The sequence below is a fragment of the Protopterus annectens genome, chromosome 9.part0, assembly GCF_019279795.1.
Source record: "Protopterus annectens isolate FY-2018-M chromosome 9.part0, PAN1.0, whole genome shotgun sequence".
Lineage (NCBI taxonomy): Eukaryota > Metazoa > Chordata > Ceratodontiformes > Protopteridae > Protopterus > Protopterus annectens.
In genome coordinates, this window is record NC_056743.1 from 32521885 (window position 1) to 32538483 (window position 16599).

The 16599-nt window shown below is 40.1% G+C and overlaps 1 protein-coding gene across 1 annotated transcript in view; it reads left to right on the forward strand.

Moving 5' to 3' along the window:
* Positions 1 to 16599, forward strand: part of CCHR9.PART0H11orf49 (chromosome chr9.part0 C11orf49 homolog) — a 2558117-nt gene that overhangs the window by 1906638 nt on the left and 634880 nt on the right. The window contains exon 5 of the mRNA XM_044082535.1: positions 11180 to 11381. Within this exon, the coding sequence (XP_043938470.1) occupies positions 11180 to 11381 (202 nt within the window). The remainder of the gene's footprint in view (positions 1 to 11179; positions 11382 to 16599) is intronic.

Below are 16599 nucleotides of genomic sequence, written 5' to 3' on the forward strand. Positions count from 1 at the left end.
AGCCAACCCAAACTCTTTAGGATACCCAGCAAGATATCACCATCTCTTCTGATACTTCTCCAGAGCAGCCCAACAAAGAAGTGCCTTGGGAGAGAAAGTGTAAAAGGAGGCACTTAGATTCACCACAGGAATATATTACTGAAGATATCAGTTTCAACAAAGGAGAATGATGCCCAAGATCACCATCTAAAGACTTCTCATTTAGAGACATCCTGGAGATTCTTAAACAAACTGGTGGTTGTTTCTCCCACAATCCTTCTCCAGAGGAATATTTACTCCTAGAGGTGTTTGGATTTGGCCCGTCTACCTCCTCAGTAATTCCCCCCACTGATGAGCTTATTGATTTCATCTCTAAGTGAGTGTGGCAGGAGTCTGACTTGGTCAAACCTATCCCCCAAGAGACTGGATTGGATTCTGGCACCACCTGCAGGAAGGGAGTTTTGGAGTAAGGGATTACCTGTGGATACTATGGTCATGGAGACCACCACTAAGAAGGAACTTGCAGAACAAAGTTCCACTCTCCACCCCCTAACTGGGATTCTAGGGTTTTGAACAGATTTGGGAAGTGTGTCTATGTTTCAGTGACCTTTGCTCTTAGATCACTGAACTACCTGGCACATTTAACTAGGCTGCAAAGAGATTTGATAAAAGAACTTCAAAATCTCTTTTGGGGACCACTACTGCTGAGACTCAGGCTTCTGTGGCCTCATAGGTGGTGACCCTAAAGTCCATTTCAAACTTGTCCATGAGGCTTATCTCTCATGTAGCTGAGGGTACCTCAAGGGCAGTGGGTTCAGGCATTTCCATTAGGAGACATGCCTGGATGTGCTTGTGTGACTTTGCAGAGCCATTCAAGTCCTCTTTTGCCATTGCCTTCTTTGAGGGAACCTCGTTAATTCAGCCTCAAAGTGAAGGACACACTCTCCAGGTGCAAAAAAGATGGAAAGACTCTGCTGTGGGAGTATGTTTTTCAACACCTCTATGGCCCTTCTCTAGGAACCAATAAGGAGGATGAAAAATGTGGTTCAGATAATCTCAGGGTCCTTTCCGAGATCCATTTGGAGATAGTTCCCCTAGAGACAAAGGGAGAAACTCAAATGGAAGATGCTGTCCACATGGCAGATGTCCACAAAACCAAGGGTCTAGACATTTTTTCTCTGACAGACCCTATAAGCAGTCCTGAAAGAAGGCCTGATTGTCCACCTCAGGAGGCAATCAGAGGTCATTGATCCCTGCACCAGAGAGCCTAGCTAGACATCACAAAAGGTACCTGGGTGAAGAAAATAATTTCCAGAGGTTATATAATTCCTTTTTCCCTTTTACTTCCATCCTCACGCAAGTTTCCCAGTATTCCACCCAATCAGAGGAAATCAGCAGCTCTAGAAATACAAAACCTGCTAGAAAAAGGGGTCATCCAAGAGGTCCCACCAGACCATATATAATCCGGAACCTACTCAAGATTCATTTTAGTGCCAAAGAAAACGGGACTGGAGACCAATTTTGGATCTCCGCAACTTGAAGAAATCAGTTTGACTCACAATGTTTCAGATAGTCACAGTTCAATCCATTTTGACCTTTTTGGGCAGGGATGACTGGATGTGCTCTATAGACCTTCAAGACATGTAGTATCACATAAAAATGAACAGACAATCCAGAAGGTACTTGGGTGCCTGGCTGGGAGCCAGTTATTACAGGTTCAGAGCCTTGCCCTTTGGTCTCACCACAGCCCCTATGCTGTTCACCAAATGCATGGAGGTGCTAGCAGCTCACTTGAAACTTCAGGGATTCTGGGTATTTCTGTATCTAGATGACTGGCTTAATCACCACCCCGAACAGGCATCTTCTCATAAGAGGGAGAGATAAGGTACTACATACTTGCTTCCTTCTAGAAATTACCATAAATTACAACAAGCCTCAGTTAGAACCTTCTCAGAAACTGGAGTTTATATGAAGAGTTTTCAACACAGTATTAGTAACAGCTTCTCTTCCTCTAGCAAGAGTGCAAACTATCAGATTCCAGATAATGAAAATAGTTCACATTATCAAAATTTCATCCCGGTTGATTCTTCAAGTCTTGGGGTCAGTGTCAGCTGCCACAATTTTAGTTTTCCTAGCAAGATTTCATATGACAATCCTTCAGTGTAGGCTAGCAACGCAATGGCCAATTCTTTATCAATGAATGTCAGCCCAAGTAAGAATCTCTCCAGCATGCAAGAAATAATTTTGGTGGTGGATTCCATCAGATCGCGTTCTACAAGGCTGTCCTTTTATTTTCTATCAACCCAACGTGGCAGTGACCATGGACACATCCCATATTGGATGGGTGGTGCACTTCCAGGGAAAAACAGTCCAAGGCAGCTGGTCCCCCCAAATAGGTCAGCATGCATATCAGTGTCCTGGAAATGACAGCAGCACTGTTAGCATTGCAGGCCTACCAAGGCTCTCTCCCTTTCAGGATAGTTGTGATTCAAACAGCCAGTATATCAGTAGTTTGGTACATTAAGGGACAGGGAGGAACCAGGTCTTGCGCCCTGTGTCAAGAAGCCTTCAGTGTGTGGCAATGGGCGATCTCTTCCAACTGCTTTCTTTATAGCAATGCACATTCTGGGGAAGTCCAGCATGATAGCAGACAAACTGAGCATGTCCACTCTACTACCTCACAAGTGGTGTCTCAATATGAAAGTGACAGAAATGATTTCCCATCAATGGAACCAGTTTTGCTGTGAATGTTTTGCTTCTCCCCAAAACAAGAAGTGCAGCAGCTTCTTTACCCTGATTCCCCCTCTGTGGAAATCACAGAGGAACACTCTGCTCCACAACTGGACCCCCAGTCTCTTCTGTGCTTATCCCCTGACTCCCTCCATCCCCAAATTTCTGCAGAAAGCTGCTAGGCTGAAGAACAAAGTCATCCTCATTACACCTTACTGGCCTCAACAGATTTGGTTCCCCTTTCTTTGGCCTCATGTACTTTACCCACCTTGGATTCTGGATCCGATTCCAGACCTTCTGTCTCACCCAGCAGGCATGGTTCACCCGGATATCTCAAACCTAAAGCTGACACATGGTTTCTCCACTTCCTTTAATAGCCAGACAACCTATGCGCTCATCTCATTTGTCATATACTTTTATTTTCCCATAAAGATTTTGCGAGGAAACTTTACAGAAGTAAATGAAAGAGATTTGCGTTTTGGGCGCATCAGAAACATAGTGACAATTTTTCAGCTCCTGTACAAAGTGTACATGAGTTTTTGGTGACAGTTTTCTACGAAAGCGCTAGCTCCTCAACCATGAGAGTTCACTTGGCAGCAACCTCTAACTTCCATACTGGATTTGAAAATTTTCCCTTGCTTAATCTAAGCTTTGTAAGGCCTTCTTGAGAGGCACTCTTCTGTTGAGACCACCTTATAAAGACTGTACTTCACCATGGGACTTGAATTCAGTACTCAAGCCTTAATTCATTCCCCCTTTGAACCAACAGCAAAATGTAATCTTAAATTCCTGACTTGGAAAGCAATCTTTCTAGTGGCCATTACCTCAGTGAGAAGAATTTCTGAACTTCAAGCATTGTCCTCTAAACCTCCCTACTTGATTTTTCATAGGGATAGAGTAACATTACAAACCAACCCTTCTTTCCTTCCTAGGGTGGTGCCAGAACCTAACCAGTGGTGCCAGAACCAGTCCATTAAAATGCCTGTCTTCTTTTACAAAAGAGAGTGAATGTTCCACTTGTTAGATCTTCATAGACAATTACATTTCTACTTACATATAACAAAAGAAGTTAGAAAATCTGATCAACTATTTATTTCTTTTGTGAATTCCAAAATAGGTACATCACTTACAGAAGTATCTTTTGGCAATATGGCTTACTGACTGTATATCTTTTGTCTACAATAAATTGGGTATCTCATTACCAAAACCTTTAAGAACCCACTCAACTAAATCCATGGCAACTTTGTCAACATTTTTATCTAGGCATTCCATGGAAAATATATGTGCATCTGCAACTTGGGCTAATCCTCATACCTTTACTCACTACAAACTAGATTTGGTCTCAAGGGTAAGAGCAATCGTTCCTTAAGAGTCCACCCGGGATTTCAGGTAGCTAGGGACTCTGTCCCAGTAATTAAGGAATGAAGGAAAATTGACAAGATCAGATAAAAAAGGTTATATACTTACCATAACATTCTATCTGTGTTGTCCATTTTAATTCTTCGTCAAATCCCTGTCCATCAAACCCCCATATTTTTTTCATTATGGGCTTCTGTGAGAATGAAAGATTATAAGGGCACCACTATGCCTTGTGCTGAGCTCTTCTGTCAGGAATATTATATTAATATTCTTACTTTATGTCAACCAGCAAACAAGGTCTGAGGTATGTTAGAGGTTGGTGCATTTTGGGTAGGGAGGAGTTTGAGAGCTTTTTGGTGACCACAAGCTATAGTAACAGCGGAGTCTGATCCGAGGATCTGATCCAGACCCAATAGTTTAGGAAGAATGCAAATAGACAGCACAGATAAAACATTATGGTAAGTACATAACTGCTTTTTCAAGAAGGTGTGAAGAGGCGTATATTGATTCCAGTGAGGAAAGGAAAGTTGTTAGGGGTATAATGATTCATGTAAAGGAGGGCGAAAGTTAGTGATAGGTAATAGGAAGTTGGTACTTTCACTAGATGTCTCAACCCAGCAACAAGCATGAGCATGAACAGGAAGCAGTGAGGTATAGTATGAGGTGGATTTTATAGCTTGGGAGTCAGTCGTTTTTATTTGTGTGGGGATGGTGTTGCAGAGTGTGGTGATGTAACACGAGTATCGTTTTTATTTGTGTGGGGATGGTGTTGCAGAGTGTGGTGATGTAACACGAGTATCGTTTTTATTTGTGTGGGGATGGTGTTGCAGAGTGTGGTGATGTAACACAGTATCGCTTTTATTTGTGTGGGGATGGTGTTGCAGAGTGTGGTGATGTAACACAGTATCGCTTTTATTTGTGTGGGGATGGTGTTGCAGAGTGTGGTGATGTAACACAGTATCGCTTTTATTTGTGTGGGGATGGTGTTGCAGAGTGTGGTGATGTAACACAGTATCGCTTTTATTTGTGTGGGGATGGTGTTGCAGAGTGTGGTGATGTAACACGAGTATCGCTTTTATTTGTGTGGGGATGGTGTTGCAGAGTGTGGTGATGTAACACAGTATCGCTTTTATTTGTGTGGGGATGGTGTTGCAGAGTGTGGTGATGTAACACAGTATCGCTTTTATTTGTGTGGGGATGGTGTTGCAGAGTGTGGTGATGTAACACAGTATCGCTTTTATTTGTGTGGGGATGGTGTTGCAGAGTGTGGTGATGTAACACGAGTATCGCTTTTATTTGTGTGGGGATGGTGTTGCAGAGTGTGGTGATGTAACACAGTATCGCTTTTATTTGTGTGGGGATGGTGTTGCAGAGTGTGGTGATGTAACACAGTATCGCTTTTATTTGTGTGGGGATGGTGTTGCAGAGTGTGGTGATGTAACACGAGTATCGCTTTTATTTGTGTGGGGATGGTGTTGCAGAGTGTGGTGATGTAACACGAGTATCGCTTTTATTTGTGTGGGGATGGTGTTGCAGAGTGTGGTGATGTAACACGAGTATCGCTTTTATTTGTGTGGGGATGGTGTTGCAGAGTGTGGTGATGTAACACAGTATCGCTTTTATTTGTGTGGGGATGGTGTTGCAGAGTGTGGTGATGTAACACAGTATCGCTTTTATTTGTGTGGGGATGGTGTTGCAGAGTGTGGTGATGTAACACAGTATCGCTTTTATTTGTGTGGGGATGGTGTTGCAGAGTGTGGTGATGTAACACGAGTATCGCTTTTATTTGTGTGGGGATGGTGTTGCAGAGTGTGGTGATGTAACACGAGTATCGCTTTTATTTGTGTGGGGATGGTGTTGCAGAGTGTGGTGATGTAACCAGTATCGCTTTTATTTGTGTGGGGATGGTGTTGCAGAGTGTGGTGATGTAACAGTATCGCTTTTATTTGTGTGGGGATGGTGTTGCAGAGTGTGGTGATGTAACACAGTATCGCTTTTTTTGTGTGGGGATGGTGTTGCAGAGTGTGGTGATGTAACACAGTATCGCTTTTATTTGTGTGGGATGGTGTTGCAGAGTGTGGTGATGTAACACAGTATCGCTTTTATTTGTGTGGGGATGGTGTTGCAGAGTGTGGTGATGTAACACGAGTATCGTTTTTATTTGTGTGGGGATGGTGTTGCAGAGTGTGGTGATGTAACACGAGTATCGTTTTTATTTGTGTGGGGATGGTGTTGCAGAGTGTGGTGATGTAACACGAGTTTCCTGAGTTTTATCATGAACTGTTTGCTTTTGTCGTGCTTAGAAGAAATGTATCACCAGAATGGAGGTCTCTTGTGGGATGTAGGGCAATACTATATTTTTTAATGCCCAGCATTTTTCAGGGCAATATGTTAGTTTGTATGTCATAATTAGATGAGTGATTTGTTAAGCTCTAGCCAGTTTAGCTGTGTTAAGGGTTGGCAGTAGTGAGTGTGGTGTGCAATGTTGGCAACAAATGTAGCTGCTTTGTTGTAATAGGTGGCTAGTTTGGATTTTAATGTACAGCTTAGGTTTGTAAGGATTGGGGAGGCATATGAGCTGGTTGGAAGCAAATAGGATGAGGCTAGGGTTTTCTTAATGGGTCTGTAAGGAAATGTTTGGCCCCCTAAATAAATTTTAATTGTTTGAAGAATATGTTGATCAAATTTAAGATTTTCATCTGTTACAGTGCTCATTAATTTAGTAGGTGGTACTACTTCAGTTATAGTATTATTTGCAGATTGGTTTTGATTGAGATAATGTTTTAGGGTGAAGAACATCAATTTTGTTTCACTGGGATTGAGGAGCAGGTTTAAATTTTTCAACTAGGTTTTATTGAATAGAAACACATTTGAGGGATTTCTTGTAGTATGGCTGTTGAGGGGCTGTACATATTAAAGTCAAATCATCTGCGTATTGTACTCTATTTGCTTGGTCCATATATGGGAGTGTAAAGCTTGTTTATAAAAATATTGAAGAGAAGCAGCCCTAGTATAGAGTCCAAAGGGACACCTCTGATAACTGCGATAGAGAAGTGAGGTCCTGTTGCCTTCCAGATAGATAATCAAGGAAACATATAAGAGAACTGAGAAAGACCTATAGAAGAGAGTTCTTTGAGAATATATCGATGTGAAAACAGTGTCAAAAGCTTTGGATTATTCTGGGAACATGATTGACACTAGTTTACCGATCTTTCTATGCTGGTTTATAGTGTTGTTGAGGTAAATGAGGGCATCGGTTATGCTGTGGTGGAATCTTAAACCATGTTGCATTTCAGAGAGCAGATTATTTGAATTCAGGTGATACAGGGGCTGAGTATGAATACATTTTTCAAGTATTTTTGATAGGGTGGAGAGGATTGCAATGGACCTGCACTTATTAAATTCTGTAGATGTGCCAAGTTTGTGTAAAGGTATAATAAACTTTTTTTCCAGCTAGAAGAAATGTATTTTACGGATATAGAGACTTGGAAAAGTGATTGGATCTGCAGCCATTTTAAGCAGGACAAACGGAGTTGGACAGCAGCTAAAGTGGTTGCTTTTAGCTTATGTAGCAGTTTTCTAATGGTGGAAGTAGGTACTGGACTGATTTCAGATAGCTGCAGATATTTAGCAGATGCTGCCAGGTACTAAGAGGGGACTGGAGGTTTTAAGGCTTGTAAGGGACATTATTTTCTGTATAAAATATTTGTGAAGCTGCGTGGGAAATGAAATAGGAGTACTGTGGGATGTAGACATGGGGGTGGTAGTTTGGCCTGGATGTAAACCCTTATTTAAGGATGTCAAGAGGAGTTTTAGGTTGATGTGATGTTTATTTTAGAGGATGTTACAATAGGTTACTTATCATGTTTTATTTAGAATTTTGTATTTCTTAGCTGCCTGGAAATTTGAAATGTATTTTGTGTTCTATTTTTGTGCCATTTTTATCAGACTTTGTCACACTATAGCATTAATTTCTTAAGTTTCCTTTGTTAGCCATGGTGCAGGATAGGATTTGACTATTTGGTACATACTGAGGCAACGTTGAGAATTTTTAGGAATATCTCATTGAAGTGCATGACAGACAAGTCTAGAGGCATAGATTTTAGTATTTTCCATTAATATTTTGTTAAAGTTTTGATAGTGTCTTAGTCGATGTTTTTTTGAGTTATGATCTTGGTTGTAAATTATATGTTTATCTTGAATATTGTAAATATTGTAATGCATAAGTAGGTAAATGGTCGCTCAAGATGCCTAGAGGTCTACTGACTGCCCTAATTTTGTTGGGTCTGTTAGTAAGAATGCAGTTTATGGCTGATGGCCTACCAGTACTTTTGTGGATTGTAGGAACTGATGTAATTAACTATGTAAAGCCGTATAGGTTTATGGAATCAAATGGGTGGGATGTTGCTTATTTATAAGCTGCCAGTCTATATTTAGGTCTCCTAGTATTATCATTTCATGTTGGATATGGTAAGGCATCCAGTAAAACATATTTTCCACAGTGGTAATGTTTCTACCTGGTTGGATATATATGGCTGCTAAACAAAGCTTTTTCCTGTTATTAATTTTGAGGTATGATATAAGTAGTTCTGCATTATTAAATTGTGGCATCTCTAGGTTTAATTTCTCCAAGTCTTTTGGGTTTCTATACTGTGATGGGAATGGACCCCATTCCTATGTCAGGGTATAATTACCATTTATGAATTAGTACTGTTTCAGTCATTGATGTTATCCAAAAGTGCTCTTTGCAGCTCCTGCAATGTGCCTGAAGCAGACTCCTTCTGCAATTCATATGGAATTATATGTACTGGTAGCAAATCTAAGTATGCCAGTAGATTCTTTTTACTAGACTCATTGCTCCTCCTACTACTGGAGCTGTCTGAGTATCCTCCTTTTACCAGGAATTCTTATAGATGACGCCAATGCTGCCTGCCTGTTTATTTGTCCTGTCAAGCCAAATTATACTGAAACCTGGTTGAATGATTTTTTTTGTCCTTTGTGTTTTTTTCAGCCAAGTTTCTGTAGCTATGACCATGTCTGGGGAATATGTGGCAATACAAGCATGGTATGTCTTGGATTTTGTTGTTTATAGTTCTAATAGTTATTGTTGCTTAGAGGGTGAATGCTGGAATTTGGGGGGAGTTAGTGTGGGTTTTTTGCTGTTGTGTGAGGCCCATGTTTGCGTGAATATTTTAAAAAGATTTTTAGAGTGGAAATTTTATGAAGGAAAGTATATAGCTGAATGCATTTGTGTTTTAGTTTTATTGGATTTAATATGGCAACACACTTAAAGATGTATTTAATTGAAAATGTCTAAGAATGAGATGATTGACAGACTTGGTAGCTGTTGGTGTGGTGAGTGTGAGTTTGTTGGAATATTAAATATATTTAGTAGGAAGATATAGTAGTAGGGTTTGAGTCAAAGTAATTTTGGATGACGGTAGATAGATTTTGCTGAAGATATTACTGTGTACTGTAAAATGTCACTAGAACAAGAGCGCTTATAGATGCAACAGTACCACATCTGAAAGGACATGCTGGGTTGCAACACTTGAGTGAATCAAAGATGCTAATTGAATAACAACTGCTGTTTGGCTATGCTGTGATTCTTTGGATGCAGAGATAGATTGAGAGACGTGTAGGCTTGGATAGTGGGGTAGACTTTGGATATTTTAAATGTAAAGCAGGAAAGAGTGGGTAAGAACTGCAGGAAGGGAAAGTAAATGCAGCAGAGCCCAGCCACTGAATCAGCAAAGCAACAGTGTTGAGAAAAACCAAGGAGTAAGCTTTGGCTATGACATAAGGTAAGGAGCTTGCCAGAAATAGTAAACAGCTGTATTAGATAGACAGTGAAAACCGAAGCCGAAAGGGGAAAAGAAGAGCTACAGAGAGCAGCACACAAGCCCAGGAATACCAAGCAGAAATGTACTTATGTGGTTAACTGCAGTATTTAACATATTAGCTGTAAGCTACTGTACAAAACAAGGTGTGAGTAGTTGGAAGAGGAAAGCAAGGCAAGTCATTTGTCCTGCACGAGTGGGGCAAGGTAACAAGCTACCGTATTAGCTGTTATTTTGAACTACATAAAAAAAAGTTTAACTGAGTGTCCGTTATTATGGGCTGTAGTATATACCACTGGTATAGAGAATCGAGGTGTTTTTTGGGGGGGTGATGGAGCCACATCCTCTAGTACGGAGTATGTACCATACAGCTACATTCTTCAGGTGATTGTACATATATCTGCACTTGCATGCATGCACACAAACACATGCACACACACACACATATGAATATAAAAAGAAGTTCAAATTATGACATTTTCTGTGCTAGCCTTTTTTTTAATGTTAATAAATAAAGTACATTCATTAAAAACATATTACCCAGCTTCTCTTTCTCAGGAAAATGTAGATTTTTAAGGATCAGAAAACTGTTATGGTTAATAACTGTTCCTTACTAGTATTAAACTTGCATTGTCTATAATATTTTATTAAATGTAGTCATTTCTAGAAATTTGTTAAGGTACTATCAACTGCCCAGCTTTTGCAAACAGTTTTCATTTTCTTTCTCTATGCATGATAAATGCATACCTGTTATTCATATATGTGTATATATATATATATATATATATATATGTATATATATATATATATATATATATATATATATATATATATATATATATATATATATATATATATCTATATATGTGTGTGTGTGTGTATTTACTGTTTTATTTTAGTAGAAGACCACCATGATATTTGTTTTCTGGAGTCATTGTTTTTTTAAGGAAATATTGCTGAATTCTTTAGATAATATTCTTATGCTCATATTTACTTAAAATCAAGATTTTCCAATACAGATGCATCTAAATTGAATTAGCCAGTTAACTGTATCCAGTCTGTTGCTGCCTCTGTAGGTGATGGAAACATAATATCAAGGAGACGGCATCAGCAGATGTTTGCATTTACTTGTGATTTGCACAGTTGAAAAAATATATTTATGCGCATTATAAAGACATTCTCAAGTGCACCAACACACACACACACACACACACACACCCACAAAAGTTGACAAAATCAGAATGATCCTTCGCAACTTTGTTTAATTTCAGAGTTTCTGGAAAATGTGTCTGCCATCTATCAGGATTTGCTGTCTGGTAAGAATCCTAAGGCAGTGATTGTACCAACTTCGTCGTCTTTGAACTGTCGACAGCGGCAGGCATCAAGTGAAAGTGCTGCCACAGCCCAGGAAGGGGTCGATGTACTGCAGTTCTGTGAATGCCTTGAAACGCTCTGTGAAAGATGCAAGTGGAAGTAAGAGCACATTAGTTATTTATTCAAAAAAGTACATGTTGGTATTGAGAAGTGGTGTGCACGGTGTACTATGGTTATGCACACTTGCTTATTTGTAATTTAAATGTTGAGGCTTGCTGCTAATTTTTGAAAATGCATTTCAGTGGTAAGGCTACTTTGCATACTTCTTAATAAAAGTCTGTTTATTCATTTGTTCCATTTAGTCTTGAGACTGCTGCAAGGTTGATAACTAAAGCATCTGGACTACATTTGTACATTCAGAGAACTACATTTTAAGTATGTTTATAAGTGCACTTATTTTAACCATTTAAATCAGTTTGTGTGTTTTTGCACTTTATCCAACGGTAAAACTATTAATTTAAGGCATTTTTTACAGTCTGCATTTTTTTTTGGTTTCTCTGCTGGGCGTAGGAGTTTTCCTGAGTTTGTTTTCCTCCCAGACTCCGTATTACTGTTTTGATTTTATACTTGGAGCCTTTTGAGCTGCCCCATCCTACTGTATAGCTGACCCTAGATGCTCCTCGCAGTGTTATCCCTTCAGCTCGTCGTACTGGGAAGAGTCTCCCCTTAACCTGTTAATGTACTTTGAAATTGCTTTGAAGTATGTGCGTTCGTAATTGGTGGCGTGTCTGCCTTTGAAATGCCTTGCAGTTACTTATAGTTAGTTGTTAGACTTGTTTCTGATACCTTTTCACTTGTGGCTAACTAAAGTGTGTTTTTACATAAAGAATGGGACTGAAGTTCAGGTGACAGAAGAAAGGTAATCTGGTCATTGTCTGAGATGGGATACACACAGGTGGGCTTAAGCGGGAATTATTTATTTATTTATTTATTACAGTTTGATGACTTGGATAGTCCACTGGGCCTGGAAGAGCCCATTTTCAGTGGAGGCCCAGGGGAAATGCTCCACAGGATATAGACAATTTTAAAATAGTTATACAAAAGTAAATACAGTAGTTATACAGTGAAAAATACACAAATAATATACAATTTGTTAAAAAAGGTCATAACATTTCTAATCCTAGATAATGATTTACAAAAGTGAGATTCGTGCAGTCTAAACATATTAAAAGTACAGACATTTCAGATGAAAAAAACATGTAAGTAAAACATTTATGTACAGATAAAAAAAAAAAAAGCTTTTTTTTCGTAAGTTAGAAGTATGAGGAGAGGACAGAGAGAAGAAGGTGAGGTGGGAGGTAAAAGGTGGTATGTAGTGCAGAAAGGGAGTGGGTTGGGGGAAGTTTATGAGGTATGGGGTAGGAGAGGACGTAGAGGCAAAGGGTAAGAGAGCACACTGATAGACGGTTGAGGTATATAGTGCATGGGAGATGGTGTTAAAGGGTTTATGTGGTAGGGGTAGTTTGAGTGGCTCTGAATATTTTGAAGGGTGGTAGGGAGAGGATTCCAGAGTTTAGCTAGGGAGCAGGATAATAGTAGGTGGCCAGGGGGTCGATGAGGCTTTTATATGTTTATAAGATTGTGGTTTTTTGATCTTAGAGAGTGGTTGGGAATGTAGGGGGTTAAAGAGGTGGACAGAGAAGGACAACTATAAGGTCTCAATATGAACTTGTGAGCAGTAGTATGTCTAAGGAGTTTGAGGGAGTTAGGAAGTTCAAGCCATTTCATGGAGTGGAGATAGACACAGTGATGTGATGAGTCTCTGGAGTTGGTGGGAAATTTGGAGATTTTATTGTAACAGGCTTCCAGCTTGGCCTGTAAGCCTAGCTGAAGATTAGTGAATAGGAGGGTGCTATACATAAGAGAGTGGAGAAGGTAAGTAGAGGTAAGGAGTGAAGAAGGTAAGTAGAGGTAAGGGTGTGTCTGGTGGAGGGGGTAAGGTAATGATTGTGTCTATACAGGAGACCAAGTTTTTGGTGAGTTTTTTTTGGTATTAGTTTGGATATGGATGTCAGATTTAAAATTTTCATCAATTATAACACCGAGCAGTTTGGTATGTGATACTATTTCTATGGGGCTGTTATTCTGAGCAGTCACTGTGAAGGAGTTTTTGTCTGTATTGGTGTTTTTGGATGGGGAGAAGGTCATTAACTTTGTTTATTGGCATTTAATGCGAGGTCATTACTATGCATCCATGATTCGGTATTACAGAAGGCTCGCTGAGTTTTGAGATGCAGGTCAGAGGGGGTGTCTGCTGTACAAATAATGGTCGAATCATTAGCATATTGAATTAGTATAGCATCGGAGAGAGACTGGAGGAAGTTATTGATGAAGATGTTAAAGAGGAGGAGGCCTAGGATGGAACCCTGGGGAACTCAGTGGTGTGTAGAAAGGAAGAGAGAGAGTTTTTCCATTTGACGGCTTGCTGTCTTTCAGAGAGGTAGCTGGTGAACCAGGTGATGGTAGGGGGGAGAGGTTGAGAGAGGAGAGTTGGGATAATAGTAAGGGATGAGAAACGGTATCAAAGGCTTCGGAGAGGTCAAGGAACAGAGTAGAAACAATTTTGCCAGATAAGACATCATTTGGGATTGAATACATTTGGAGATAGGATAGCTATGGGCCAAAAATTAGAAGTGTCAGTGTTTTTGCCTCCTTTATGGAGCGGAATGATAAAGGCGTGTAGTATGGGTCAGTTTATTAAGATAAAGATGGGATGGGCAATGCTGTCTGCAGACAATGTGAGGAAAGGTGTGGGTAGGTTATTTGGGGCAGGGGAGCATGGTTTGAGTTGAAGGAGAAACTTCTTTATTTTGCTTATAGAGACAGGAGAGAAGCTAAAAGTAGGAGTAGGGGGGAGTCAGATTGTGTGGAGATGTAGAGGGGTTGGTTGGGGAGGAGGATGAGAGTGGTGAGTGAAGCTGGTGATGAGTTTAGCTGTGGATTTTATGAAGAAGGTATTGAAATTAGAGGCATTTTCTAGATCAGTAAGGTGTAGGGTAGGGAATAGATTATCCTTATTCCCTGGGTGGAGAAGGGAAGAGATAGAGTCCCAGAATTTTTTTGAGTTGGATAAGTTTTCTGATTGAAGTTTATTGTAATATGATTTTCAATCCCAGATTATTAGCTTGTTTTGCATTGTTATGGAGTTGTTTGACTTCTGTTAGGACATGGGGTAATTTATTTTTATGGTAAAGTTTCCACTTTTTGTCTCTTAAGTGCACAATTTGATTAGTTTCTTTGGTTAACCAAGGAGAGGCTGAAGTTTTAACTCTTTTAGTTTTTAGTTGAGCAAGGTTGTTAAGAAGGTAAAGGAAGGTTTTATTGAAGTAATCAACGGCATTGTCAACAGGCAGGGCTTTTAAGGGTGACCAATCTGTTACTTTTAGGCAGTCTATAAATATGTTTGGGTTGAAACTGGAGAGGTTCTGAGATTGTACATAGTGGTGTAGCTTTTGAGAGGGAGAGGAGTGACAGTCAGCAAATGCAGGCAGGTGGTCGCTGAGAGAGTCAGGAAAAGTGCCAGTATCTGAGATAAATTTAGGCACTAAGATCCAGTCAATGATGGTACCAGTGGTTCCACCTTTGTTTGGCTTGATAGGAAAGTTTATTAATTGGATGTAGTTGTAGAGGTTGATATTTAGGGAGGAGGATTCAGAGTTTATCATGGCCCAGTTTATGTTTACATCACCTAAAATAATGGTTTCGTTTTTGATGTTAGTTGAAAACCAGGAGAGTATGTCTTCAAGTATAGGGATGTTGTTGCCTGGAGGAATATAGAGGGCAACAGTGCATATGGATTTGTGTTTGTTGAGTTTACGGAGGGCAATACAGAGTTCAGAATTGGCAAATTTAGGAATGGGATTGGTGTAGGGAGTAACAGTGTAGGAAGAGGAGTACAGTATAGCTACTCCGCTACCTTTTTTGTTGCGTCTGTAAGAGCGTAGAATTTGGTAGCCTGATGGGAGAATTTTGTTATTTTTGTATTAGAATTAAGCCAGGTCTTTGTGATGGCAAGAATGTCAGGTTGGTTATGGGACAGCCAAGCGTGGAGGATGGGAATTTTATTTCTAAGGCTTTGGGCATCGATTGTAATAAAACAAAAATTCATGGGGGTGGGGGAATGTGGTAGATGGAGATGAGAGTTGGGTGTGGCGTTGGTAGGGCCAGGGTTGGGGTGGATGTCCCCGGAGAGAGGCAGTGAGAGCCTGTCTGGTATGAGTCTAATATAGTTTGTTAAAGAGGGTGAGTACAGGTGATGATGAATGGTGTATTTGGATGGGTGTAGAGGGGGTGAGGGAGAAGAGGATGGGGTAGGATGGGAATTACTCTGAAATTAAATAGGAGGGTAGTGTTTGAAGAGTAGAGTTCATGGGCTATAGAAGAGAAATATGGATATGTAGTGTGTTTGAAGTTTGATGTATAGTGTTAAGGTAAAGTGTAAAAGTGTGATGCCTATTGTGAAGGAAAGATATAAGGGGGTAGAAAGGTAGGTAAGATAGAAAAGAATTGAAAGTATAGTGATGATTATTATTAGGTTAAAAGAGTGTATTGAAGTCTGAGACATAGTGTGAGCAGGTTTAGTTGAGATTAGGAGGGGTGATGGGAGAGGGTTGGGAAGTTGTGTAGGTGACTGGATGCTGTAGCAGAGTGGGAGGAGTTATGGATAGAATAAACATAGAGGTAGTGGGTGCATGTGGGAAATGGGGGCAGGGTAGGGGAACAGAGTGACCCCGAGCATTAGCGAGGGCGAACAGAGCGGGCCCCCACCAAGAACAGCAGGTGAGGAGCATTTAAACAAAAAACAATCAGTAATGTGACAATGGGACTGTTCTGTAGTATAGTTCTGTGAAAGATAAAAGATGTGGACAAGTAAGCCAATATGAGTTGTATGGATGGATGGGGGGGGGGGGCTACGAGAGCAGAAGGAGGTAGTATAAATAAGACAGTAAGCGGAACTAAGAGCTTGCCATGGAAGTACAAGTCTAAAGTTTCAACAGTTTTCTAGGAGTATGTGACTTTGGTACAGCTAAGGAGGTTATAGATAGACTTTTAACAAGGAAGGAAAATAACTAACAATGTGGGGAGGGGGAGTTAAAGTTTACATGCAGTCTAATTTAAACACTATGGTAAGTGAAGAGAGAAAAAAATGTAAGAATAACTTGGAAGTCATGGGGGGGTACAGTGCAACTGTCAGTACTGAAGCAGAGCTCGGCCAAAAGCCACTACAAATACCCGTTTGCTTTACAAAGCAATAGCTAGTGCTACTGAAAGGATTGCAAGACAAAATTCAGTAGAGTGTAGTAGCTTGTAGTAACTT